Source organism: Sorex fumeus, unplaced genomic scaffold (assembly GCF_029834395.1).
Source record: "Sorex fumeus unplaced genomic scaffold, SorFum_2.1 ptg000030l, whole genome shotgun sequence".
Lineage (NCBI taxonomy): Eukaryota > Metazoa > Chordata > Mammalia > Eulipotyphla > Soricidae > Sorex > Sorex fumeus.
The window spans coordinates 8395120-8420468 of record NW_026606087.1 but is presented as its reverse complement, the minus strand read 5'-3'; the positions used below and the strand labels follow the sequence as shown (position 1 = coordinate 8420468).

General features: G+C 43.9%; 1 protein-coding gene across 1 annotated transcript in view; it reads left to right on the top strand.

The window, feature by feature from the left end:
* The window catches only part of ZNF143 (zinc finger protein 143), a 71701-nt gene extending 48449 nt beyond the window's left edge, over nucleotides 1–23252 (top strand). Inside the window, exons 12-16 of the mRNA XM_056116043.1 lie at nucleotides 730–957; nucleotides 8765–8913; nucleotides 18585–18746; nucleotides 20405–20551; nucleotides 22168–23252. Of these exons, the coding sequence (XP_055972018.1) occupies nucleotides 730–957; nucleotides 8765–8913; nucleotides 18585–18746; nucleotides 20405–20551; nucleotides 22168–22251 (770 nt within the window). The 3' untranslated portion in view covers nucleotides 22252–23252. The remainder of the gene's footprint in view (nucleotides 1–729; nucleotides 958–8764; nucleotides 8914–18584; nucleotides 18747–20404; nucleotides 20552–22167) is intronic.
* The last annotated feature ends 2097 nt before the right edge of the window (nucleotides 23253–25349 follow it).

The window sequence follows — 25349 nt, the reverse complement described above, 5'->3', positions numbered from 1 at the left end:
CCTAGTTGTTTTTGATGAATAGTATCTGAGATTGGATGTGAGAAGCCAACTGAAATTAATGTGAACCATGGAATTCCTTTCATATTACCAAACTGGTACTAGTCCAAACTATGTCTAAAACTCTTTTTCAAAAGTCATTTTTTAAATTGCCATTAGGGAAACTAGTAACATAGCTTAACAGAATGGAGCACATATGCTTTGCATGCAGGTAGCCTGGGTTTGAGCCTCAGTACTGTCTGAGGTCTCTGAGCACCCCTTGATATCACCCCAAAACAAAACAAAGTAACAAGCAAAAACAAAGAACCCTAGGGCAGGGACAAGGAATGTAAAGTGTATCCTTTCTATATGAACCTTGAATTTGATCAAAAAAAAAAAAAGAGAGAGAGAGACAAACCCTTAGGGTAAACTGTACTTGTTATAGTAATAGTTGCATTTATTGTTGTTATCAGTATAAATCTTGATGCTATCTAAATAGTCTAACTATAGGTAGCAATTAGTCTCATTAAAGCGTAGTTAAACTGGGCAACATCTCCCTCCTGACACTTCTCATCTCTTGATGTAGAAAACTACTCAGGCAAAGGACTCACATTCCAGATACCAACCACTTTTGAGCCAAATCAAAAACCATACAAAAGTTGTGTGTGTATTCTCTCATGGCAAGATAGAGAGGGATCTGCCAACTATTTGTTTTGCCTTCATTTTTTTTTTTTTTTTGTCTATTTCATTTAGGGGAAAAGCCATATGTATGCACAGTCCCTGGATGTGACAAAAGGTTTACAGAATATTCCAGTTTATACAAACATCATGTCGTTCATACTCACTCCAAACCGTACAACTGTAACCACTGTGGAAAGACCTACAAGCAGATCTCCACATTGGCCATGCACAAACGGACGGCCCACAACGACACCGAGCCCATCGAGGAGGAGCAGGAAGCCTTCTTTGAACCTCCCCCAGGTGAGGGTTTGCCCAATTTATTTAGCTTTGTGTTTGGGAGCCAACATTTTATAAGCATGATTTATGATTCATATCAGCTTCTAGAAAAAAGAAAACAAAGTTTTATTAGCACAGTTTGCCACTGTAATTAATAAATGCTGCCAAGAGAAAGCACATGGAGCTCTGGAATGCCTAAGGGGTGAACTGCAGTCTATTCTGGGAGGTCAGAGAAGGTTTCTTGGGGACAGCGGGCCCCCAGGGCATCTGTCCTGCACACAGCCAACTTGGACTCGACACCTACAGTCTACATAGCACTGTCGAGTGTGTAAAATCAAAGATGGTTCTTCTCTGAAGAAATGAGCTTGGAAGAGTTTTAAGGTGAGTATAGGTTCATGAGGTGAGGAGGCAAAAGGTTTGGTGAGAGAAGAAGAGGTGCAGAAGCAAAATAACTTTTTTTTTTGGGCTTTTTGGATCATACCCGGTGATGCACAGGGTTATTCTTGGCATTGCACTCAGGAATTATTCCTGGCGGTGCTTGAGGGACCATATGGGATGCTGGGAATTGAACCCGGGTCGGCTGCAGGCAAGGCAAACACCCTACCCGCTGTGCTGTCGCTCCAGCCCCTTTAATAAATGGAATAACATGTGAGAAGCCTGGAGATTGGAGAGAGCAGAGTAAATCAGAGAGAGTGAAGGAGGCTGGACCAGTGTCATACTCTGCATGGGAAGGTGGTGTGAAGTGAGACTGGAGAGGAGCCGAAGGCAGAGAGATTATTTGGGTGTTGATATTAATGGTAAAATGGTAAGAGTGGTGAAGCTCTCTGGTTGTTTGAGTCTACTCAGGCGGTGCTCAGGGCTTACTCCTGAATCACTCCTGGCAGTTCTCAGGAGACCATCTGGGGTGCAGGGGATCTGTCCCAGATCAGCAGCATGAAAGGCAAGCACCTGCGTGCTGTCCTATCTCTCCAGCCCCCCTCAATAACTTTCAGTTGATTCATGTGCTATTAGTGTTGTAGGAGACAAAGCCATTCATTTCAGTAAGATTGAACTGTTGGATAAATTGTTTTAGACATTTATAACCTCTGATTTCATTGAAGTCATATAAGAAAACAGGTAAAACAAAGTAGGTTTTTCCAAAACATAGTGTGTCAGAGCTGAGAGTGAGCTCGACAGGCTAAGCTCTGCGTGTGGGAGACTCCAACAGTGCAGTCTCCTGCCAGGGCTAACCCCCAGGCACAGAACCAGGAGTAGCCCAAAATCCCCAAGTATGACCCAAGAACCAAAACAGTTTTTTTGTTAATATACAGTATACACAATCTGGGACAAATTTTAGCTTCCCAGCTAACACAAAGTTTGACTTCAAAAAATATGCTTGTATGGATTTAAAAGAAAAGTTAAATTTGGTAAATGCAGTTATTCTTATGAAAAAAGGAACAAAGAAAGCAGAAATCAAATGAGAAAATAGCTGCATATATTAACATGTGAAGAAACAGAATAGACTTTCCTGTGCTTCCAGCTTTTCTTGAAAAGTTTTGAAATGAAGTGCAAATGAAAACTTTTTAGCTCATTTAAAAAAATTAATTTTTATAAAGTTGTTCATAATAGTTTATTACATTCAATATTCTAACAACAGTCTCGCCACCATTATTTCAAGTTTTCCCACCACCACTCAAGCCTGCCCCAAAGGCAGATGCTAAATAATTTATTTTGTATTGCTTATTACAAATAATCCACTAAAAGTGATCCAAAGAGGAAAATGTGTGAAAATTTTTGTATCTCACCTTGGAGCCATTAAACCCCTATATAAAAGATCACTAATATGTTGTTACAGATTGAGCCTTGTATGCATATATATGTATATATATATGTATGTATACGTATATGGGGGCTGGAGTGATAGCACAGCGGTAGGGCGTTTGGCTTGCACGCAGCCAACATGGCCGACCCGAGTTCGATTCCTCTGCCCCTCTCGGAGAGCCCGGCAAGCTGCCAAGAGTATCTCGCCCGCACGGCAGAGCCTGGCAAGCTCCCCGTGACGTATTCGATACGCCAGACACAGTAACAACAAAGTCTCCAATGGAGACGTTACTGGGCCCGCTCGAGCAAATCGATGATCAACGGGAGGACAGTGACAGTATATGTATATATAATATATAATACATACGTATATACTGGAGCGATAGCACAGCGGTAGGGCATTTGCCTTGCGCGCAGCCAGCCCGGCCGAGCCAGTTTCGATTCCTCTGCCCCTCTCGGAGAGCCTGGCAAGCTACCTAGAATATCTTGCCTGCACAGTAAAGCCTGGCAAGCTCCCCGTGACGTATTCAATATGCCAAATACAGTAACAAGTCTCACAATGGAGATGTTACTGGGCCCGCTCGAGCAAATCGATGAACAATGGGAGGACAGTGTTCAACAGTCTTGTTTTTATATTTATCAAGATTGGTTGCCTTCTATTTTACATCCCATCAAATGTGGTGTGGTGCCAGGCAAAGGCTTTGACCCCTGTACTGTGTCTTTTTTACCTAACAGAGACTTTTTTTTTTTTTTTTTGCTTTATGGGTCAGACCCAGCGATGCTCAGAGGTTACTCCTGACTCATGCACTCAGGAATTGCTCCTACCTGGCGGTGCTGGGGGCCATATGGGATGCTGGGAATTGAACCCGGGTCGACCGCGTGCAAGGCAAATGCCCTACCCGCTGTGCTATCACTCCAGCCCCAAGAGACTTTTTAATTACCAAGAAAGACCTCCGATACACCATTACCTGGGCCTTGTGAGCCAGAATCCTGAAGTATTAGGGCCAGAGAGACAGTACAGCAGGGAGGGCACTCGCCTCAGGCGGCCCACCCGGGTTTGATCCTCAGCACCCCATACAATCCCCCAAGCCCTGCCAGAAGTGATCCTTCAAGACCCAGGGGTGAGTCTTGAGCACTGCCAGGGGTGACCCAAAAACAGAAGAAAAGGAAAAAAGAGACAGAACTTTAAAATTTCAATTTTCTTGACCCTGGAGAGGCAGGAAAGCAAGGCGTGACTGGCACTCAGCAGCACATGCAGAGCCGGTGTGGGTGCTGGCTGGTCAGCATCATCCAGACGCTCCGCTGAGCCTCATTTGTCCGTGAGGTTCCTCCTATGCAGACATTGCACGGTTGGTATTAACGAGCTTTCCAAATTAAACAATGTGGGGCCCAAGCGACAATTCAGGGGAAAGGGTGTCAGCCTTGCATGTGGCAGACCTGGTTTGATCCCCAGCACCGCATAGGGTCCCCTCCAAGCCCCCCCACCACTGCCAGCTGTGGCCACAAAACAAAATCATTAACAGTATGTTTGGGGTTCTGTGTGGGTTTTTTTTATGCTCTTTGGGGGACCTCTTATAGTCTAGTTCTCCTTCTCAGAGAACCCAGCAAGCTACCGAGAGTCTTCTGCCTGCACAGCAGAGCCTGGCAAGCTCATGTGGTGTGTTCGGTATGCCAAAAACAGTTACAATGATGTGTCTCATTCCCCTGACCCTGAAAGAGCCTCCAGTGTGGCACCGTTGGGAAGGACAAGTAAGGAGAGGCTGCTAAAATCTCAGGGCTGAGATGAATGGAGATGTTACTGGTGCCTGCTCAAGCAAATCGATGAATAATAGGATGATAGTAACAGTGATACTCTTGGTATATCATTGGCATATGGTATACCAAGCATGAGATGTTGCACGGAGTATGACTGTGGCCATGTGCTCGAGGAATTCTTTTTTTTTTTTTTTTTTTTTGCATTTTGGGTCACACCCGGCGATCCTCAGGGGTTACTCCTGGCTCATGCACTCAGGAATTACTCCTGGCGGTGCTCCAGGGACCATATGGGATGCAGGGAATCGAACCTGGGTTGGCCATGTTGGCTGTGTGCAAGGCAAATGCCCTACCCGCTGTGCTATCGCTCCAGCCCCGAATTCTAAAATTTTAAACACAGTGCTAGAGCTGGAGTTGCATTTTTAACTGTATGGAGATTTTGAAGTCTGGAGGCATCTCAGCAGCGTGTTGCTCTCTTCTGAGATTTATTTGTGAGTCTCTGGACCATGGCCATTAATGGGCTTATATGGTGCCAGAGGCAGTTCGTGGGGGTGACTGCCAGGGACTGGGAAGCACAGGGAGATGGGAGGAGGGTGTCCATTCCCAAATCTGTGCAAACCTAGAAGTTCAGTCACAAAACCTGCATACCTGGGTTTTTCAGTGGATTTAATTCTCTTGTGTGAAGGGCCCATCCCAAGCCTGTGAAGATCGGCAGTGAGCATGGCAGAGATTGGGTTCTGGAGTTTGCAGCTGCCAGGGTTCTGTTGGGTCAGGCAGAGAGACTCATCTACCCCCCTTCAAGGTACTCTGGATGAAGTCAGCCTGGTGCGGGGTGAGGAGGCATCTCTCCCAAAACAGTTTCATCTTCCTGTTTCACTGAATACCTCCTAAATGAAGTTAATTTGAAAAATCAAAGAAATACCCTTTCCATTTGAAGCACTGAAAAATTTAAGTAAAGTAAACGAGTTGCAGATTAAAATTATTCACTCCCTGATCAAATAATTTCCAGTAATTCATGATTTTGTTTGGTTGGTTTGGGGGCCATAACCAGTGGTGCTCAGAGCTTACTCCCAGTTCAGTGTTCAGGAATCACTCTTGGCAGTGCCAGAGAGCAAGCTAGTCTGCTACATGTAATACCTGTACTATCCTGCTGAACTCTAGTTCTTTATTTTGTAGCTGAGCAATGTAAGTATGCACAGTTAGATATTATTGTAGAAACCCTTCCAGTTGGAAAGCAGGCTGTAATGATGTCCAAGTCAGTTTTAGTAGTCTTTTTTTTTTGGGGGGTGGCACATCCAGCAGTACTTATGGCTCTGTGCTCAGGTCAGGGATCACTCCTGACAGGTTTGGGGGACCATCTGGGATGTCAGGGAGATCAAACCTGGGTCAGCCGCATGCAAGGCAAATGCTTTGACCACTGTAATTTTGCTCCAGCCCCTCTGTGTTTAATATTTTTCTGCTGCTGTTGTGATGGCCTGAGATCACGCACACATCTGAGGTGTTTGCCCTTTCTAGTTGCGGTGCTCACATATGTGCTTTCTAGGGCTTATGCCTGTGCCCCAGGGCTCATACATCTTTTAGTGTCCATGTGGCAGTGCTCATGCATACCTGGCTGTGGTGCGCCAGAGATCACGCACTAGTGTAGGGCTCAGGGGAAGGGAGTTTACCAGACAGCAGAGTCTAAAGAACTGCTCTGAGTGCATGCAGGTAGCACAGGGACCGAACTCAGGGCCTCATTTGCAAGGCAGGTGCTCTTTGCCACTGAGCCAACTGCCAGGCCCTACACATTCACGGGGCAGGGGTGGTATGTTTGAGGTTGGGGGACAATAACCAGTAGTGCTCAGGAGCCATTCCTGGCTCTGTGTTTAGGGGTCACTCCTGGCAATAGTTGAGGGACCAGTGAGTGCCAGGGATCAAACTGGAGTCAGCTGTGTGTCAGGCAGATACCTAAACTTCCCTGTATTGTCTCTCCAACCTCAGACCATTCCTTCTTTTTTAAGCTTCTTTGGTCTTTTCCTTAAGTGTTGATATTTTAGATTGTCACAATTTCTTATGTTCTAAAGAAAGTCTGTACTATACTGTCATTTTGCTAATTTTAAATTTGATGAATATCTGATTGCATCTGTCCAGTACCGGCATGTGTTACATAGAAATCATGTTTATTTGTCTACTGTTGCAGAGTCCATCCCAGTTGGAAGTGGGTAGGAGTGGAGTGGAGAGGCAAAATCAATCATATATTGTTTCATGACTGTTCTGAGGATACGTGCAATGTAATCTAGTTTCTATAAATATAGGATCTTTACCAAACAGCTGCTTCAAACACAAATGAAACCTCTGTGACTCTTTTAAAAATGTGGAAATAGGGGCCAGAGAGATGCACGGGGGTAAGATGCCTTCCAGCAGCTTACCCTGGTTTGATCTCCATGCATTACATATGGTTCCCAAGCATCACCAGGAGTGATCCCTCAGCGCTGAGCCAGGAGTAAGCCCTGAGCACAGGGCTTTAGTTTAGTTATTTTTTAAAACTAAAAAATAATAATAAACTTTGAAAACGAGGCCAAAGAGTTAGTACAAGGGTTAAGGCACCCACTTTTCCATTCAGTTCCTACCTCTTCACGGTCCCCAATTACTACTAGGGTGGCCCGAGCATCCTCTTCTCCTCTCATCAGCCCTTTTGGTGGAGAATCACTCAAAGGGGTCCCCAGGCCACCTGACCACTTCTTGGGAGTCCACATACATAAAGTAAAAATGTGATGAAAGTTACTGCAATTCTCAATGTAAATATTTAATAATTCAGCACATTTCCCTCAGCTAGTTGACTCCAGGTGTCCTCTCTCCTGAATCAAGCCTGTGTGAATAACAGAGACCATTTAAAGGTCTCTGAGCTCACCTCTCTTTCTTCAGCATGAGGAGACTGAACAGTTGCTGGACAGTAGCAGAAACTGGCAGCAGCCCCTGCCTGGACACTCCATGAGGATGTGGAGCTGAACTCCCTCCACCAGTTTGTAGTGCTGCACCCCCAACTTCTCTCAGTTGCTTTGAAATAAAGTGTGCCTTTGTATATACACACGCATTCTTCCCCCCAAAAGAAATCCTCATTTACCTTTTTTCTGCCTTTATGGGAAGTTGGAAGTGGTAGGAGAGATCAGTTATCTTCCTGGTTGCCAAGTGTAGCAGTAATGGGCTTGTTGAAATTGCTGTTTACTTACTGACTCTTTATGAGATAAGGAAGGGGATAGGAGTTTCTGCTCTATCACTTGTTAAATGATTAACCTTACTCTGGATAATATGCTATTTACTGTCTCTACACAATGATGCCATTGAGTACTGAAGACTTGCAATCAGTCACTTGTGTTAAAGAGTAAGGAGCTTGTGTTTACACTCCATTCTAGTTTTGTGGTTAATGTTTATGAAGATTGTCTTATCGTTTTTAACAGCTCCTTAAGTGGCTGCAAGAATTTGGTTTATACTTGCCAACATTAGAAGGATTATTGCCAGTCAGTATTCCTGTGCACTTCTTTTCCCACACTCTGTGCCTCCACATATATGCACAGTATCGTATGATGACTCTGTCTGAGAGTAAGAGATGGAAGGCTACCAGAATTAGAACATTTACAATTTCTTTTTTATTTTCCTTTGGGATGTAGCATTGTAGGGCCCCACCTAGTGACATTCAGGGGCTCAAGGAGTCACTAGTAGTGTTCTTTGGTGGATGATGGTGGAATCAAAGCAGGGTCTGCTGCATGCAAAGCAAATGTCTTAACCTCCTCACCAGCCCAGATAGTTCAATTTTTTTTCTTTTTTCCCATCCTGCCTTCTTTCTTCTCTCCCCTTCCCCCCTTTTCTCTTCCTCCCTTTCTTCCTCCCCCTCTTTCTCTCTCTCTGTCTCCTTTCTTTCGTTCCTTCTCTCTTTCCCTCTTTCTTTTTCTCATGGCACCCTTGGTAGTGTTCAGTGCTTGCTCTGCACTCAGGAATTATTCTTGGTGGACTCGGGGAACCATATGGAGTGCCAGGGATCAAACCCAAGTTGCCACATGCAAGGCAATTGTCCTACGCTGTGCTGTCTCTCCAGTCCAAACACTTAAAATTTCTTATAGAAAGTTTTGATTTGGCTTGCAAAAGAGGAGGTAGAGGGATTAGAAGGTTCTAGAAGCCATTTTCATGATTTAGAATATATAAACATACACTTGAGTTTGTATGTTTTCATAAATTTAAAATAAACTTTGGTTTCAAAGAGCTCGGGTGATTGGTCAGTAAATGATTTATTTATTTTAAACAGGTCAAAGTGAAGATGTTCTTAAAGGGTCCCAAATCACATATGTTACAGGTGTAGAAGGGGATGACGTTGTGTCTACACAAGTCGCCACAGTAACCCAGTCTGGTTTGAGTCAGCAAGTTACTCTCATATCCCAGGATGGAACTCAGCATGTAAGTAATAACTACAAGTTAAATAATATTTCTCTGAACCTGGACTTGAATTATAGATTGAGTCTCAACTACAGACACCTTTAACTACCTATGCACCAAGTTTAAGCTGCAGCTTCTTTGTGGTGCGAGAACTCCTGAATATTTTTCAGTAGTCTGCCCAAAGACACTGCATGTAGAGTTTAGTAAAGAGAAGTTTGCGGCTCCATAAAATTCAGATATTGGTAAGTTTACAGATTTGGCAATGAAGATCAGAACCAGGTTGAAATTGAGGACTTGAAAAGTGATGGAGAGAGCCTGGAGTAAGTTGTGAACACTGCTGGGTTTGACCCGTTAGCCAAGGTGAGGAGTGATAGATCCACAAGAAGCACAATTTAGATTAGTGATGGAGCTTGGTAGCTGAGTATATCTAAGAGGTGAGAATGGAAAATCAACAAACTTGACTGAGGCAATGATAATATAGTTTTGTTTATGTTTTTATTTTGTTTTTTTACAGAGTGTGTGTGTGTGTGTGTGTGTGTGTGTGTGTGTGTAGTGATCCTCTGCAGTAGTGTTTGGGAACCTGGAGCCATTCCCACTGATAGTCAACTGTATATGCATGTGAAGGGGTCAGGACTTTCCAGTGCTGGTGGCCAACAGGGCTACACCCTGAGTTACTTGGATGGGGAACCCTATACTCCAGGGATCAAACCCAGGATTTTATATATGCGAACCGTGCTCTCTGCCACATCTCCAGCATGGGTTTCTACTTTTTCCAAAGAGAACTCTTCCTTATCCCCAACTCACAGCTTGATCTTCCATGGACTAATCAGTAATTGTTAACATGTCAGTGTTGGCTCGGAGGCAGAATTGAAAAATACAAAGTACTTGTACCTTTCTGTTTATTCCCCTTCCTTTAAAAAAAATATATATATATAAATTTATTAATTGAATCACCGTGAGAGCAGTTACAGAGCTTTCAGGTCTAAGTCTCTGTCATACAATGATGAAACGCCTGTCCCTTCACCAGTGCCCATTTTCCACCACCAAAAACCCCAGTGTGCCCCCCATCCCACACCCTCCCCCTACCTGTGTGGCAGATGATTTCCACATTATTCTCTCTCTACTTTGATTACATTCAATATTTCAACACCAGACCCACCATTATTATTTGGGATTTTATCCCAACACTCAGATCTGCCGAAAAGGCAACATTAGACAATTTGTTTTCTATTGTTGATTATGAATAGCATATGATGTCACTATTGGAATTCTGAAGTTTCAATAATTAAATCTGGAGGGATTTCTGCCAAAAGCCGTTGGGTTCCAAGATTTGTTTCTGAGTCTCTGGGATAATGGCCTTAAGCAACTTGATCAGTAGCCAGAGGGCTCATTCTTGGGTGGGAACTTGGGGTCTAGTTGGGATGGCTCCACGCTTCCCCCCCCCCCCCCCCAGGCCTACCAGGCTGTTCATTGTATGCCCCTTCCTTTTGACATTAACTCCACAAATTACTTTTTGTTCACTAATTGGCAGGCAAGATCAAACTTTTCTTTTGTTCCTTTGTTGCTGGAAGGAGGTACTTTTGAACTGAACCCACTGTGCCTAGGGCCTGTTCTTTACTATGTGCTCAGGAATAATGCCTGGTGGTTCCTGAGGGACCATGAGTGTTGCTGGAGAGCTAACCAAACGGGTGACAACATGCAAGGCAAATACCTACCCCTGTGTTGTCTCTCTAGCCCTAAACATATTTTCTAATTCAATTTTTGGGGGAGGGGGTCATACCCAGCGATGCTCAGGGGTTACTCCTGGCTCTTACACTCAGGAATTACTCCTTAGTGCTTGGGGGACCATATGGGATGCCAGAGATTGAACTCGGATCGGCCATGTGCCTGCCTGCTGTACTATCTCTCTGGCCCCCTTTTTTTTTTTTTTAGTTAAGGCACCATGATTTACAAAATTGTTCATAATAGAGTTGTTTCAGGCATACAGTGTTCCAACACCAATCCCACCACCAGTGTCCTCTTTCCTTCACCAGTATCCCTCCCACCTCCCAGTAAACATTATAGATACTGCTTAAGCATCAGAATTAATGTGAAAGATTACAGTAAAAAAATCTGCGTTAAAAAATACTGATCAGGGGCTGCAGTAATAGCACAGTGGGTAGGGCGTTTGCCTTGCACATGGCTGACCCGGGTTCTATTCCCAGCATCCCGTATGGTCCCCTGAGCTACCGCCAGGAGTAATTCCTGAGTGCAGAGGCAGGAGTAACCCCTGTGCATTGCCAGGCGTGACCCAAAAAGCCAAAAAAAAAAAAAACTGATCAGACATAGAACAATCAGTATAAATCAGGTTTTAATTTATTATTGAAAAATGAATAAAATCCCTTAGCAGTCTAGGAATAAACATGCCTTTCTTAATCTTGTAGAGGGCAGCCATATGCACCATTAGTGAATGCATCATTAATGCCACATATTGGGAGTTTGTGGTATCCTTTAAAGAAGTTCTTTTATGCTGATTAGATTGTATTTTTTCATGTTTGTGAAGTGAATTGCCCCAAATATAAATGTCTAGATCTGAAAGTAAGGACCAAAAAACTTCATATTTCCAAGTTTTTTTCAAAGTTTGAGTTAACATAATCCAAAATAATACAGCAGTATTCTTGTATTTTACATTTCTCTAAATGAGTGATGTCTTATGTAAATATTCACTACTAAAAGAATTCTGATTTTGGGAAAAAAATAAAGGTCTTTTAACACTTCTTGCAAAACTGGTTTCAGGACTATGAATTTCTTATGCTGTAATATGTCCATGAAGCTCTGTGTCATTCCTTCAAATCTGAATGATAATCTAGCTGGATAGAGTGTTCTTGGTGAGGTGTTCATTTCGTTGAGGTTTTTTGTACTATCCCTTTTATATTCTTCTGGCTCGTAGATTCTCATTTGATAGAGCTGCTGCACATCTTATGGTTTTTTCCTTTGTGTGTAAGTTCCTTTTTCTGTCTCTGTCTTTATCTTTGGATATTCTGTCTCTTTCTGTCTCAGTATTCTGTCTCTGTATCTGGATCTTATCAGTTTGAGTGTAACTATCTTGGAGTTTTACTACTTGGATCTGTTTTCACTGGGACACTTCCAGCCTCTTGGATCTTGGTACCTGTAATCTGCAGCTGTGAAAAATTCTTATCAGTGATTTCTTTAACGGGCTGGAGCGATAGCACAGCGGTAGGGCGTTTGCCTTGCACGCAGCCAGCCTGGCCAAGCCGGGTTCAATTCCTCTGCCCCTCTCGGAGAGCCTGGCAAGCTACTGAGAGTATCTCGCCTACACAGCAAAGCCTGGCAAGCTACCCGTGACGTATTCAATATGCCAAACACAGTAACAACAAGTCTCAAAAAAATGGAGACATTACTGGGCCCGCTCAAGCAAATTGATGAACAACGGGAGGATAGTGTTTGTGTTTGATTTCTTTAACTATTGTTTCTTCATCACATTTGCCTTCCTGTTCTTCGGGGATTCTGATGATTCTGATACTATTCCTCTTGAACTCATTCCATAGTTCTCTGGTTTGCTATTGATTTCTTTTCTGACTATTTTCCACCTTCCTAGCAGCTTCTTCCTCCTCATCTTGGAGCTCCTTCATCTTTTCTCAGCTTCTGTTATTCTGCTGTTCAGTTTTTTATATCATCTACTGTACTCTTCATTTCTGCTTATAATTGCTTATAATTATCTCTTTTGTGTGTGTGTGTGTACGAGTACTGTTATTTATTCAGCCACTGATTAGCTGATTGAATTGGGCATGAACTCCACCTTACTTTTTTTTTTCATAGTTTTATTTTTATCTTATATTTATTTATTGAATCACTGTGGGAAAAGTTACTAAACTTTCAGGTTTAAGTCTCGGTCATACAATGATCAAACACCTTTCCCTTCACCAGTACTCACATTTCACCACCAAGAACCCCAATATACCCTCCCTCCCACCCTCCCAATGCCTGTGAGGCAGATGATTTCTACTTAACTCTTCTCTACATTGATTACATTCATCAATTTGACAAAAGATGCACCATTATTGTTTAGAATTTCCCCCCCAACAATCAGAATTGCTGAAAAGGCATTGTGAAATACTTTGTTTTCTATAGCTGGCTATGAGAATCATATAATGTTGCACGGCCGCTATTGCGGCCATGCAATTTTGGATTTCTGCAAAGAGCCAGATAATTTAGAGATTGGTTTCTGTGCATCTGGTGTATGGCTGTGCCGGAGAACCGCTCGTGGGGGTAACTCAGGACCTCGGAAGGGCATGAAGGACGAACCAGTACCGCCCCCTTTCCCATGAGACTTCAGTTGCCCCGTCACTGCCGGCTCATACCTGGCTTTCCTATAAGCTCTGAGGCGGCGGCCACCTTGCTGCCAGGGGAAGGGGGAAGAAAAGGCAGAAGGGAGCAACACCCTTTCCATCCCGGGGAGGCATGGCGCCATAGTTTAACGCATGGTCCCTTCACTTTTCTGCCGCAAGCTCCCGGGCTCTGGATTAAGTCCTTTTGCCTCTGGAGCCATGGCCATGCCGGAAAGATGCTCGTGGGGGGCAATTTGTGACCTCAGTAGGGCGTGAAGGATGAGCCAGTACCGCCCCCCTTCTCATGAGACTGCAGTTGCCCTGTCACCGCAGGTTCATACCTGGCTTTCCAATAAGCTCTGAGGAGGCAGCCACCTTGCTGCCAGAGGGGAAAAAGGCGGAAGGGAGCAACATGCTTTCCCTCCTGGGGAGGCATGGTGCTGTAGTTTAACGCATGGTCCATTTACTTTTCTGCCACAAGCTGCCAGGTTCTGGACTAAGTCCTTTTGCCTCTGGAGCCATGTCTGTGCCGGAGAACCACTCGTGGGGGGCAACTTGTGACGTCGGTAGGTCATGAAGGACGAGCCGGTACCGTCCCCTTTTCCATGAGACTGCAGTTGCCCCGTCACCGCCGGCTCATACCTGGCTTTCCAGTAAGCTCTGAGGCGGTGGCCACCTTGCTGCCAGGGGGAGAAAGGCGGAAGGGAGCAACACCCTTTCCCTCCCGGGGAGGCATGGTGCTGTAGTTTAACGCATGGTCCATTCAGTTTTCTGCCGCAAGCTGCCAGGCTCTGGATTAAGTCCTTTTGCCTCTGGAGCCATGGCTGTGTGTGCGGTCCAGATGCATTTCTACCAAAAGCTACTGAGTTTTGAGATTTGTTTCTAAGTCTCTGGGATCATGGCCATTAATCAGCTTGATCAGGAGCCAGAGAGGCCGTTTGTAGCCAGCGACTCTAGGTCTCACTGGGATGGGGAGGAAAGGGCCGGTTCCACCCCCAACTGGTGAGGCCCCGTGTGTCTCATCACTGCAGGCCCAAACCTGACTGTCCTGTGGCCTCTGGAGGATGATGGTCACCAGGCCGTCAAGGGAAACAGGCCAAGGCACGAAACTTATTCCCACCTGGAGTGGCCCAGCCCTAGTAACCTACTGCAAGAATAGGACGCATTTCTGCCAAAAGCTTTTCGGTTCTGAGATTCGTTTCTGAGCCTCTGGGATCATGGCTGTTAAACAGTTCAATCAGGAACCAGAGAGGCCATGCCTCCAATCATATAGCTGAGCCGGAGGTGGTTTGTGGATGTGTCTTCCACATACCTAACTTTTGGCTGTTTACTTCCTTGATAAACTTTGCCCCAAGTTTTTGGAGTCTGGCCAAAGGCACAGCAGCAATTTTGGGGTATCTGAAAGTCGGACGATGCCATCAGGCTGCTGATGCACTCGCCTCACAGGTACAGATTCACCTGCTGGTGGCACCATCCTCCCTAATTTTCTCATTTTGACTCCCATGCTTTCGTGTGCTTTGCTGACTACCTGTGCCCCTTTTTTTTTTGGAGCTCATTAACTATTCTCATCTTGGTCTCACTAACGTAATTATCTGAGAAGTTACTGAGCTGATTGTTGTTTTGCCTTCATGATATTTTGTTCATTGAACTTGATGTTTCTATGTTTTCCTCATTGGTTTTCTAGTGTTCTTCTTTGCTGGGGGTGAGTCTTTATAGTTAGATCCTCTGGAAAATGCTCAGAGATTAGGCTGAGTGTTGCTTTCTTCCTTCTCTGCCCATCTTAACCAAATGACCTGTAACAGGACTGTGAGCAGCATGTAATTTGCTGATCACAGATCTGTTGGGTAACTGCTTATGTGGCTGCATGCTTCAGAAGCTGTGGTATGGGCCTCTGTTAATATGCACAGGTTAGGTGTGAAAGCTACTAGCACCTAGTCGGAGGGAGGGGCCCTGCCTTTGTTCCAAAGTTGACCCAGTGATGTCAGCTGGAGATTAATCTCACCTGCAGCAGCAAGTAGAAGTTGAGGAACTGTGGTGTGAGCCCTTTTCTAATCCTGTTTTAACTCACTGTCAGTCTTAAGGCATTTTTAAAATTAGGTCAGTGCAAACAGAGAACTTCTGGGGGTCATAGATACTCTCCCTCTTTCCCTAAATTTGAAGAAACTTCCTGTACAGCAGCCCCAAAACTTAAAAGGCAGGTTCTCTTAGGAGAGTGTTATGGTCAAGAGAGGCAATATAGGGATGAAGATGGACGCTTGGTTTGCATGAGGCTGACCCCAGTTTGATTCCTATTAGTTCACGGTTCCCTGAGCACCACAAGGAGCAACCTCTGTCCATTGTGGCCCCAAACACACCCCCGTACCCCAAAAGCACAATAAACTTACCAGGGAAAAAAAGGCCTGTTCCATTGTGATATATTCTATTGCTGTTGATAGAGAATGAGTCTTATCCTTTTCTGTATTTTTCAAAACAAATATTTTCCCCATACCAGTTTTATTTTTTTCTATGTGATCTTCCATTTCTTTCAGAAATTGTATTTCTTTTCTATTCTTTTAGTCAATTTAAGACAACTTTTATTGAGCATTTGCATAATACTAGACATTTTGGAAGCTTGCATAGGGAGTACAAGAAAGAAGGTATCAGAGTCTAGTAAGAAGAAAACATTGCTGAAATGAGCAGTTTCTTACGATGATGGGTATGTAGCACCAGAGAAATACAGGCTGAGAGCATACGTGTGTATGCTGAGCATAGATTCTAGTCCTTAAGTTCTGAGAACTACCAGTGTGCCCCCTCCCCCGCCAAAAAAAAGAACAGGACCCGGAGAGATTGTACAGTAGATAAGGTGCTTGCCTTAGATGCAGCCAGTCGGGTTCAGTTCCCAGCACTGCAGATTGTCCCCTGAACACCCCTGTCTTGCCCCACCCCTCCCCGCCACACGGGAGGGAGTAGGCCTTGACCGCAGCTGAGTAAGACCAAAACACCAACACTAAGAAAAAAGAAAAAAAAAATTTTTTGGTTGCTGTGTAAGTGCTATGGCAACCTGGAAAAAGGACCAAATTATTCTTCTTGAGGGAATCTTGGAGGCCCCCCATTTTTTTTTAATTTTAATGTAGAAGTATTGCTGTTTATTCAGCCATTGATTAGGCTGATTGAATTGGGCATGAGCTCCACCTTACTTTTTTTCCCCTTTTTTATAAATTTATTTATTGAATCACTGTGAGAGCAGTTACAAAGCTTTCGGATCTAAGTCTCAGTTATACAATGATGAAACACCCGTCTCTCACCAGTGCCCATTTTCCACCAAAAACCCCAGTATACCCCCATCTCACACCCTTCCTCCTACCTGTGGGCCAGATGATTTCCATATTACTTTCTCTCTACTTTGATTACATTCAATATTTTGACACCAGACCCACCATTATTATTTGGGATTTTACCCCAGCACTCAGATCTGCCGAAAAGGCAACATTAGACAATTTGTTTTCTATTGCTGATTATGAATAGCATATGATGTCGCATGGCTGCAGTAGTGGCCATGCGATTTTGGAATTCTGAAATTTTAACAAGTAGATCTGGAGGGATTTCTGCCAAAACCTGCTGGGTTCTGAGATTTGTTCCTGAGTCTTTGGGATCATGGCCGTTAAGCAGCTTGATCAGGAGCCAGAGAGGCCATTCGTGGGTGGCGACCTGGGCTCTCATTGGGGTGGGAGGAAAGGCGGCTCCACCCCCATCCCGTGAGGCCCCACGTGTCTCCTCACTGTAGGCCCAAACCTGACTGTCCAATGGCCTCTGGAGGATGACGGCCACCAAGCTGCCAGGGGGAACAGGCCAAGGCACAAAACCTATTCCCACCTAGGGTGCCCAGCACCAGTAACCTACTGCAGGGACTGGACGCATTTCTGCCAAAAGCCGCTGGGTTTCGAGATTTGTTTCTGAATCTCTGGGATCATGGCCTTTAAGCAGTTTGATCAGGAACCAGAGAGGACTTGCCTCCAAATATAGGTGAGCCGGAGATGGTTTGTGGTTGTGTCTCCCACATACCTAACTTTTGGCCATTTTACTTTTTTGGTAAACTTGGCCCCAAGTTGTTGGGTTCACAGCAGCAATTTTGGGGTATCTGGAAGTCTGAAGGCACCATCAGGCTGCTGATGCACTCACCTCACAGGTACAGATTGACTTGCTGGCGGCACCATACCCCAATCTTGGAGATCCTTACAGAGAATTCCACTCAGTAGATCTTGAAGTTTTCTTTTTCTTTCTCTTCTTTTTTTTTTCTTATTCTTCTTCCTTTTTTTAAATGAATCACTGTGAGGTACAGTTACAGACTTATAAACTTCCATGCTCAGGTCTTGAAGTTTTCTATTTTTATTTTTTGCATGCTCAGATCTTAAAATAATTTTATGAGTTTTCCATGCAGAGAGTGAAGATACAGCACTCTCTGGGTGTAGAAGGGACTGTTTGTGGCTTTAGTCCAGATACTGGTGTGCAGGTAGTGGAAGGTGTATGTACGAATGTAGAGAAGCTTTTAAATGACATCGTGCAAGGTTGTAAATACCCTGACAGAAGCTAGTTGTCTTTCTCTTCCTGACCTACTTAATTAAAACACACCCTCTAGTTTCATCTATTTGTGCAAAAAGCAAGATTTCATCTTTTCTTATAGCTGAGTAATACTGTGTGTGTTCACGCACGCGCACGCGTGCGTGCAGGCCATTTCTTTATCCCCTTGTATTTTATTAAGAATTTGGATTGTTTTCAGATCTTGGATGTTAAAAATAGTGCTGCAGTGAATTTAAGCCTGCTCTTTATAAATGTGCCAAAAGGCACATTCCACTCTGTTACAGTCCATATCCCATCTTGAAGTGTGTAATTTCTTTCTTTTGTTGTTTTTGTTGTTGTTGTTGTTGTTGTGTTGTTGTTGTTGTTGTTGTTGTTATGGAAGGGGTTCTACACTTGGCAGGGCTCAGGGAACCATTTGGTGCCAGGGATCAAACTGCAAAATATGCAGTCAGTCTGTGGAGCTTTCTCGCCGGATCCTGGAATTTCTTTCTTTTAGTTCTTTCAATTCAAAGGGCTTCTATTGTCCTTCTTTTAGTTCTTTTAATTCACAGGGCTTCTATTCACCCTTGCAGACATCTGTGTTATTTCTTGAACATGATACCTTTTTCTCTCTCCCCTTTTCATAGTTTCTTTACTTCACACATACATACCAAAGGACTTCCAGTGTCTGGGGAGCTAGAATGAGGTGCTTAACTTGCATTCAGACACAAGTTTTATCCCCAGCACCACAGAGCTCAGACTCCTGATCACAAAATAATCACTAAGTATAACAGGAAATGTTGATTTGTGAAATGCATTGTATTGCAGGTCAACATATCTCAAGCTGACATGCAAGCCATTGGCAGTACGATCACAATGGTAACACAGGATGGCACACCCATCACAGTCCCCACTCACGATGCTGTCATCTCCTCAGCAGGAACACACTCTGTTGCCATGGTTACAGCCGAGGGTACAGAAGGACAGCAGGTAACTGCTTTTTCCCATTATTTCAATCAATAGATCAATAGATGTTTCATTATCAGAACCATTACTACAGTGTAATACAGTGGTTAAACTTAGAAATTTAGGATTGAATCTCTGTTTTACTACTTTTTTTTTTTGGCTCTTTGGGTCACACCCGGCTCATGCACTCAGGAATTACACCTGGCCGTGCCCAGGAGACCATATGGGATGCTGGGAATTGAACCCAGGTCGGCTGTGTGCACGGCAAACACCCTATCCACTGTGCTATCACTCCAGCCCCTGTTTTACTACTCTTAACTATATAGCTGTCCGAGTCTCAGTTTTCCCTCATCTTTGAAAATAAGATTGTTGCATCTGCCCTCTTAAGGTTGACATAAAGATTAAACAAGATAATGCATATTAAGTACTTAGCCAAAGTACTTAGCCATATTAAGTACTTAGCCAAAGTATATATTAAATGTTCATTGATGCCAGAGTGATAGTATAGCAGCGGGTAGGGCACCTGGGTCGGCCGTGTGCACAGCAAGCACCTTACCCCATCACAACCCCTACACATACTTTTAATGGCCATGTCTAGACTGTCCTGCACTTTTTAAAACTTCATTTATTCATTTTATTGTAGTTGATGAAACATGGTGACAATACTGTTTATACTTTGGTATGAAAATTTATGGTACACTAAAGGACAGTGCCAAAGACCTGCTACCTCTGTCCTTCTGTTACTTCTACTTTTTAAGTGATTTTTTTTTCATGGAAGTGCAAATATTACTGTTTCATACTTGTGCTACATCAAGCTCACCACCAGAGTGCCAGGACTTGTGTCCTGGGCCCAAGGTCTCTCCTCCTGCCCCCAACATTAGCACCCTCAGATGTCCCCTTTGTTGACTGTGCCTCGGGGGTCTGAGGGTTTGCTTCCATTGAGGACGTCTGTTTCTTCTTGGTTTCTTTACACTTTGCCACATATGCACAAGATAATCTGGTATTTGTCCTTTTCTTTCTTACTCACTTCGCTTAGCCTGACTTTCAGTTCCATCCAGATTGCAACAAACCTCAAGATTTCATCTTTTCTCATACTTCTCATAGCTGAGTAATATTCCATTGTTATGTATATAACACAATTTCTTCTATTGTTGGGGTGAGGGAGGTCTTGAACCACATTTGATAGTTCTCAGGGGCTCTGAGCTCAAGGGTTGATGGTTGAACTGATGATTGTTAGGAGTTCTGGGGGTTAAGGATCAAATTGAGGTTGATCGGTCACTTGCAAAACAAGTGACTTAATCCTTGTGCAATCTCTTCATCTCCTTATGGATCACAGTTTCTTTATTCACTTCTCTGTTGTGGACACTAGAATTGTTTCTAGATCTTGGCTTTTATAAGTAATGCTGCTATGAATGTGTGTGTGTGTGTTGCATCTAGTAATATTTTTATTTCATTGAACTTCTGTACACTCACACCCTCAAATAAAAAAGTGGAGTCCAGAAAAGGTAAGAGCTCAGGTCTGTGGTCAATAGGCAGTTTTTCCTTTAAGCTAGAAGACTGTCTTTTGCGTTATATGGATTATAGCCTGTTTAAGTCTTTCTTTTTTAAAAAAAAATTTTTTTTAATTTTTTTTTTAATCTTTCTTTTAATTCTTCCCCTGTGTATTTTCTTTGTCGCTTCAGGTTGCAATTGTGGCTCAGGACTTGGCAGCATTCCATACTGCCTCCTCAGAAATTGGACACCAGCAGCACAGCCATCACTTAGTGACCACAGAAACCAGACCTCTGACATTAGTGGCAACATCCAATGGCACCCAGATTGCAGTTCAGGTGAGTAAGTCACCTCGGTGTTGCTCCAAGCAGTCAGCCTTATACCCGTACTTTATGCACAGGCCTTCCAGGAGGTAGGCACAGTATAATCTGTTTACTACTATCGTTGATTATTTTAAGGGAATCTAAAAGGTAAAGGCCCTCCCGTTGATCGTCGATTTGCTCGAGCGGGCCCAGTAACGTCTCCATTGGAGACTTTGTTGTTACTGTGTCTGGCATATCGAATACTCTGGGTAGCTTGCCGGGCTCTCCGAGAGGGGCGGAGGAATCGAACTCGGGTTGGCCATGTTGGCCGCTTGTAAGGCGAACGCCCTACCCTACCGCTGTGCTATGGCTCCAGCCCTAAGGGAATTCCTAAGGGAATCTATAGCAAGAAAAATAAGGTGAGGTTGGAGAGATAGTAAAGCGGATAAGGCACTTGCCTTGCACAATGACAAATTGATTTAGGTCCCCGGCACCACACATGGTCCACGAGCCCCACCAGGAGTGATCCATGAGCACAGAATCATGAGCAAGCCTTAAGCATCATCAGGTGTGGCCCAGAAACATAGAAAAGAAGAAAATGAGGCTGTGGGTGCTAGAGATAGTCCAGCAGGTAAGGCATTTGCCTTGCGCGTGGCTGACCCAGGTTTGATCCCTGATACCCCATATGGTCACCCAAGCCAAGCCCACCAGGAGTGACCCCTGAGTACAGAGCCAGGAATAAGCCCTGAGCACAGCTGGGTGTGCCACCACCCCCCTTCCCAGCCCTCGACAGAAAAAAGAAGCAGAAAAAGTGAGGCCCTGGGTTTGAGCCTGACACCCCACTATCACCACCACCAAGGAAGAAAGGAAGAGAGAGGAAAGGAGAAGGAAGGCGAGGAAGGCAGCCAGCTACCTTTTCATCGTTTTCTTTTTGAGCCACACACATTGGTGCTCAGGGCATTCTCCTGGCTCTGAGCTCAGGGATCACTCCTGGTCAGACTTAGGGGACCATATGGAGCTGGGGTTCAAACCTGGGTTGGCAGTGTGTAAGGCAAGCATGCAAGAATATCCTTTTAAGCCCAGGCATCTGAATTTCAGCAAGAAATTTTGCTTCTGGTATCCTCAGTAGTCCCCTTTTCTACCATTCAGTAAACTACAGTCCAAAATTTATATATATAAGTAATTTTGGTATTTTTTTTTAAGTAACAGATTTTATTTGGAGGTTTTTTGGAGAGGAAGAGAAAGGGGTAAGCAGATAAGTGGGGAAATGGAGAATAAGAGAGAGAGTGACATGCTCAGAGAGAACGCGGGCTTCTCCAAAAATGGAGAGAGCCTATATAAGTGATTTTGAAAGCTAGAGAGACCATATTCATATAAGTTTCTTACAGTACGCTATAATTTTTGTTCTGATTTTCTTCTTTTTTGGTGTTTTTTTTGTTTGTTTGTTTGTTTTGGGAGGCGATGCTCAGGGGTTACTCCTGGCTCATGCACTTAGGAATTACTCCTGGCAGTGCTCGGGGTACCATATGGGATTCTGGGAATCAAACCTGGGTCGGCCGCGTGCAAGGAAAATGCCCTACCTGCTGTGCTATTGCTCCAGCCCCCTCTTTGGTATTTTCTTAACTGTGGTTTTATCCATGTTCCTGTTTTAGCTCGGAGAACAGCCATCTCTGGAAGAAGCCATCAGAATAGCATCAAGGATCCAACAAGGAGAAACACCAGGGCTGGATGATTAATCCTCACAACAGTGGAGCTTATGATAAGCAAAGGGAGCCATTCAGTCTTCAGGCCGCCGGGCCCCGTGGAGTGTGGGCCCAGGACAATTAGAAGTTTTCCATTCCTAAAACACTGTACACATTTTTATGCAAGAGTGGAGAACATTTTATTCTTGACACTTTTGTGTATCTAACTCTTGGAATAGCTTCCCAGACTGATTCATTGTGTACAGGGAAGTATGAAATTAGGGCAATACAGTCAGTTTTCCTGTTACTTTCTTATCAGATTGCAAACTCCTGGAGTCTGTGTGAAAGATCAGTGATGTCTTATGGACTCTGATGATGGATTTTTAACCTACTGTGAAATAAACTAAAGGCTGTATCTAAAATTTTAAAGGTTATATACATCAAACAATCATAATTCCAAAAGCCATCATGGATAATAAAGGATATGAAGCCTTCAAATATCTCCCTGTTAGTAGAGTGTCTGCAGTTTTTGTTCTACTGTATACTTGTCCGTTTTTATTTGTATTTCATGGTTTGAAGATTATTCATTATAGTTTTCCATTCCTGTTAAATACCAGCTCTTCAGCTGAAATGCTAATTATATTAGCATTACATTGGATTATGTATAAAATTACAAAGTTTGGTTATTTAAAACTAAAACGTTAAATTCATTGCTTTGGTTTTGTTAAGATTTTAGTGTTCAATGTTTTGTTACTGTTGGTTTTTTTTTTTTTTAATAATGAATTATCAAAGTTTGACCACAGCCCGGGATAACAGTGCTGTAATTGGAAATGGCTTTATTCTGAAAATTAGGTTAGTGGGTTGGTGTAAATTATTTATTTTTGCTCATGTACTTTTGTTTTAAAGCTTATTTACCTTAAAATTTATTGTTACTTTTGAATACAGCAATTTTTTAAACGTTACCTTTATATTTGTTTTATTAAATTGGTATGGGGGTTGGTGAAGAAAATGTTTCATAAAATACCACAAATGTAATAAATAATGACACAATTCTATTTGAGTATATTGTACATCAAGTAGAGTAAATATTCCCCATGTGTTTTCATATTTTCACATTTGGTGAGATAGATGGGATTTACTGTCCCCATCCCTACCTGAAGAAACAGTCCAGGGAGATTAAGTGTCTTGCCCACTTCAGTTGTGAAGAGGCAGGATGAGGAATCTAGATTTTCTGACTCCCCAAGCCAGTGTGTTTTCACAGCACCACAGTTGTCTCCTTGGATGATCACTTGTATCAAAGATTAAATAGGTGAGCTTTGACTATTTCAGGTTCTCGAATGGCCTGGGCACTCACACTCTTCAATATCAGAAACTCAACATAAGATTCACCAAAGGGGGTAAAAAGTGTGTGTGTGTGTGTGTGTGTGTGTGTGTGTGTGCGCGCGCGCGTGCACGCGCGCGCATGTGCATGTGCTTGTTTTGTCCTGCACCAATTCCTCAGTCACTGTCATTCATCATGCTTTGTTGCCAGTGAGCTGAAGGTGACTTTCCATCATTTCAGGATTTACAATAAAAAAGGAAAATATGATGTACTGTTTTAATATTTTAATATAGACCAAACCTGGATCAGCTGTGTGCAAGGCAAATGCCCAACCCTACCAGCTCTGTGATCTCTCTAACCCCTAAATCTGATTTTTGATCATATTTTTTGAAGTCTTGCTAAAAAGGGTCATAATAGTCATTCAAAAAGAGAAACAAAAAAATTTTTTTAGAAAAAATAAAATTGGGAAATTGTTTAGGGTTGGGCAGGGGTTGGTTACTTTCCCTTCAAAGCCCTTATAAAGAGTGTTGGGAAAGGTCCTAGTCAGCCACACATCCAGTCTTCTTGATAGAGAAATCATACTCTGGTCATAGGCCTCAGAAAGGGGCTGGCATGGTGGGATTTCAAAACTAGAGAATCTTAGTGCTCCGGTCTCCAGCTGACCATCATCCACTGGACCAGGTCAGACCTGCTGTGCATCCTAGGATACAAACACGAGCTCTCAGTGTCCCTGGCGCCTTTGTTCTGAGCTCATGGTGTTTCTTCCTTTGCCCTGAGCCTTTTCCTGCTGGAGTGAGTAAAAGGACTGAGCTGGAATGTGCGAGTGGGCACGAAATCAACTTCGAAGAAAATGCCTTCCTATTGCCAACAGAGAGGGCAAAGGGGTGCTACTGTCTGCTGTCCCAAGGAGGTGGCATGTTTTCACTGCAGCCGGTATGCCAACAGTTCCTGGCAAAGCTGACCTAGAGCCTCTGCAGTGCAGGATGCAGAAAGAAGCCCTCCAAAGGCCAGGGAGATAGCTCAAAGGGCTGCTGTGCATGGTAGAGGCCTAGATTCACCTGGTGTGACCCTCATCCAACCCCCAAGCACCAGCCCCTGAACACTAGCAAGTGTGGCACAAGAAAAAAAAAAAGGTCCAGAAGTCACTTGAAACAAGTGTGCTATCAGGCAAAGCTGACTGAGTGGCCCCACAATGCTCAAAGCAAACTTTCTGGCCAACCCAGGCACCCCTCCCAGACACCACTTGAAGCTACTACAAAGAAAAGGTCCTTTCCAGAGCTGGAGAGAGCTTCATGGGCTGAGTATATGCATGCAGGAGGCCCGGGTTTCATTTCCAGCACCTCAAACTCCCTTGAGCACTGCTAGGAGAAGCCCCTTAACACCACTGGGTGTGCCCCCCACCAAAAAACTTTTCTTAGAGACTTTTTTTTGTTTTGGGTGGGGAGAGGCACCCATTGATGCTCAGGGTTTACTCCTAGTTCTGTACTTAGGAATTACTTCTGACGGACTCTGGGGACATATGGGGGTGCCAGTGTCAGCTGCATGCAAGGCAAGTGCTCTACACGCTGTATTCTGTTCTCCTTAGAGTCTAGACCTTATAAGAATTTAGAGTCAGAGCTGGTAATGATCCCTGCGTATCACCAGGTATAACCCATAAGAGAAAAATACATAAAATTTCTTTTTGGAGGCTTCCCAAGACGTTCTCAGGTGTCTGGGACCTCTCCTGGTGATTCTTGGTCAAACAGGTGGCCAATGGTCCAGGGCTTGGGCCTCACCAGACGATTCAGACTGCAGTGCCAGGGATTTCCTGAGCCCCTGAATTCTCCAGGCT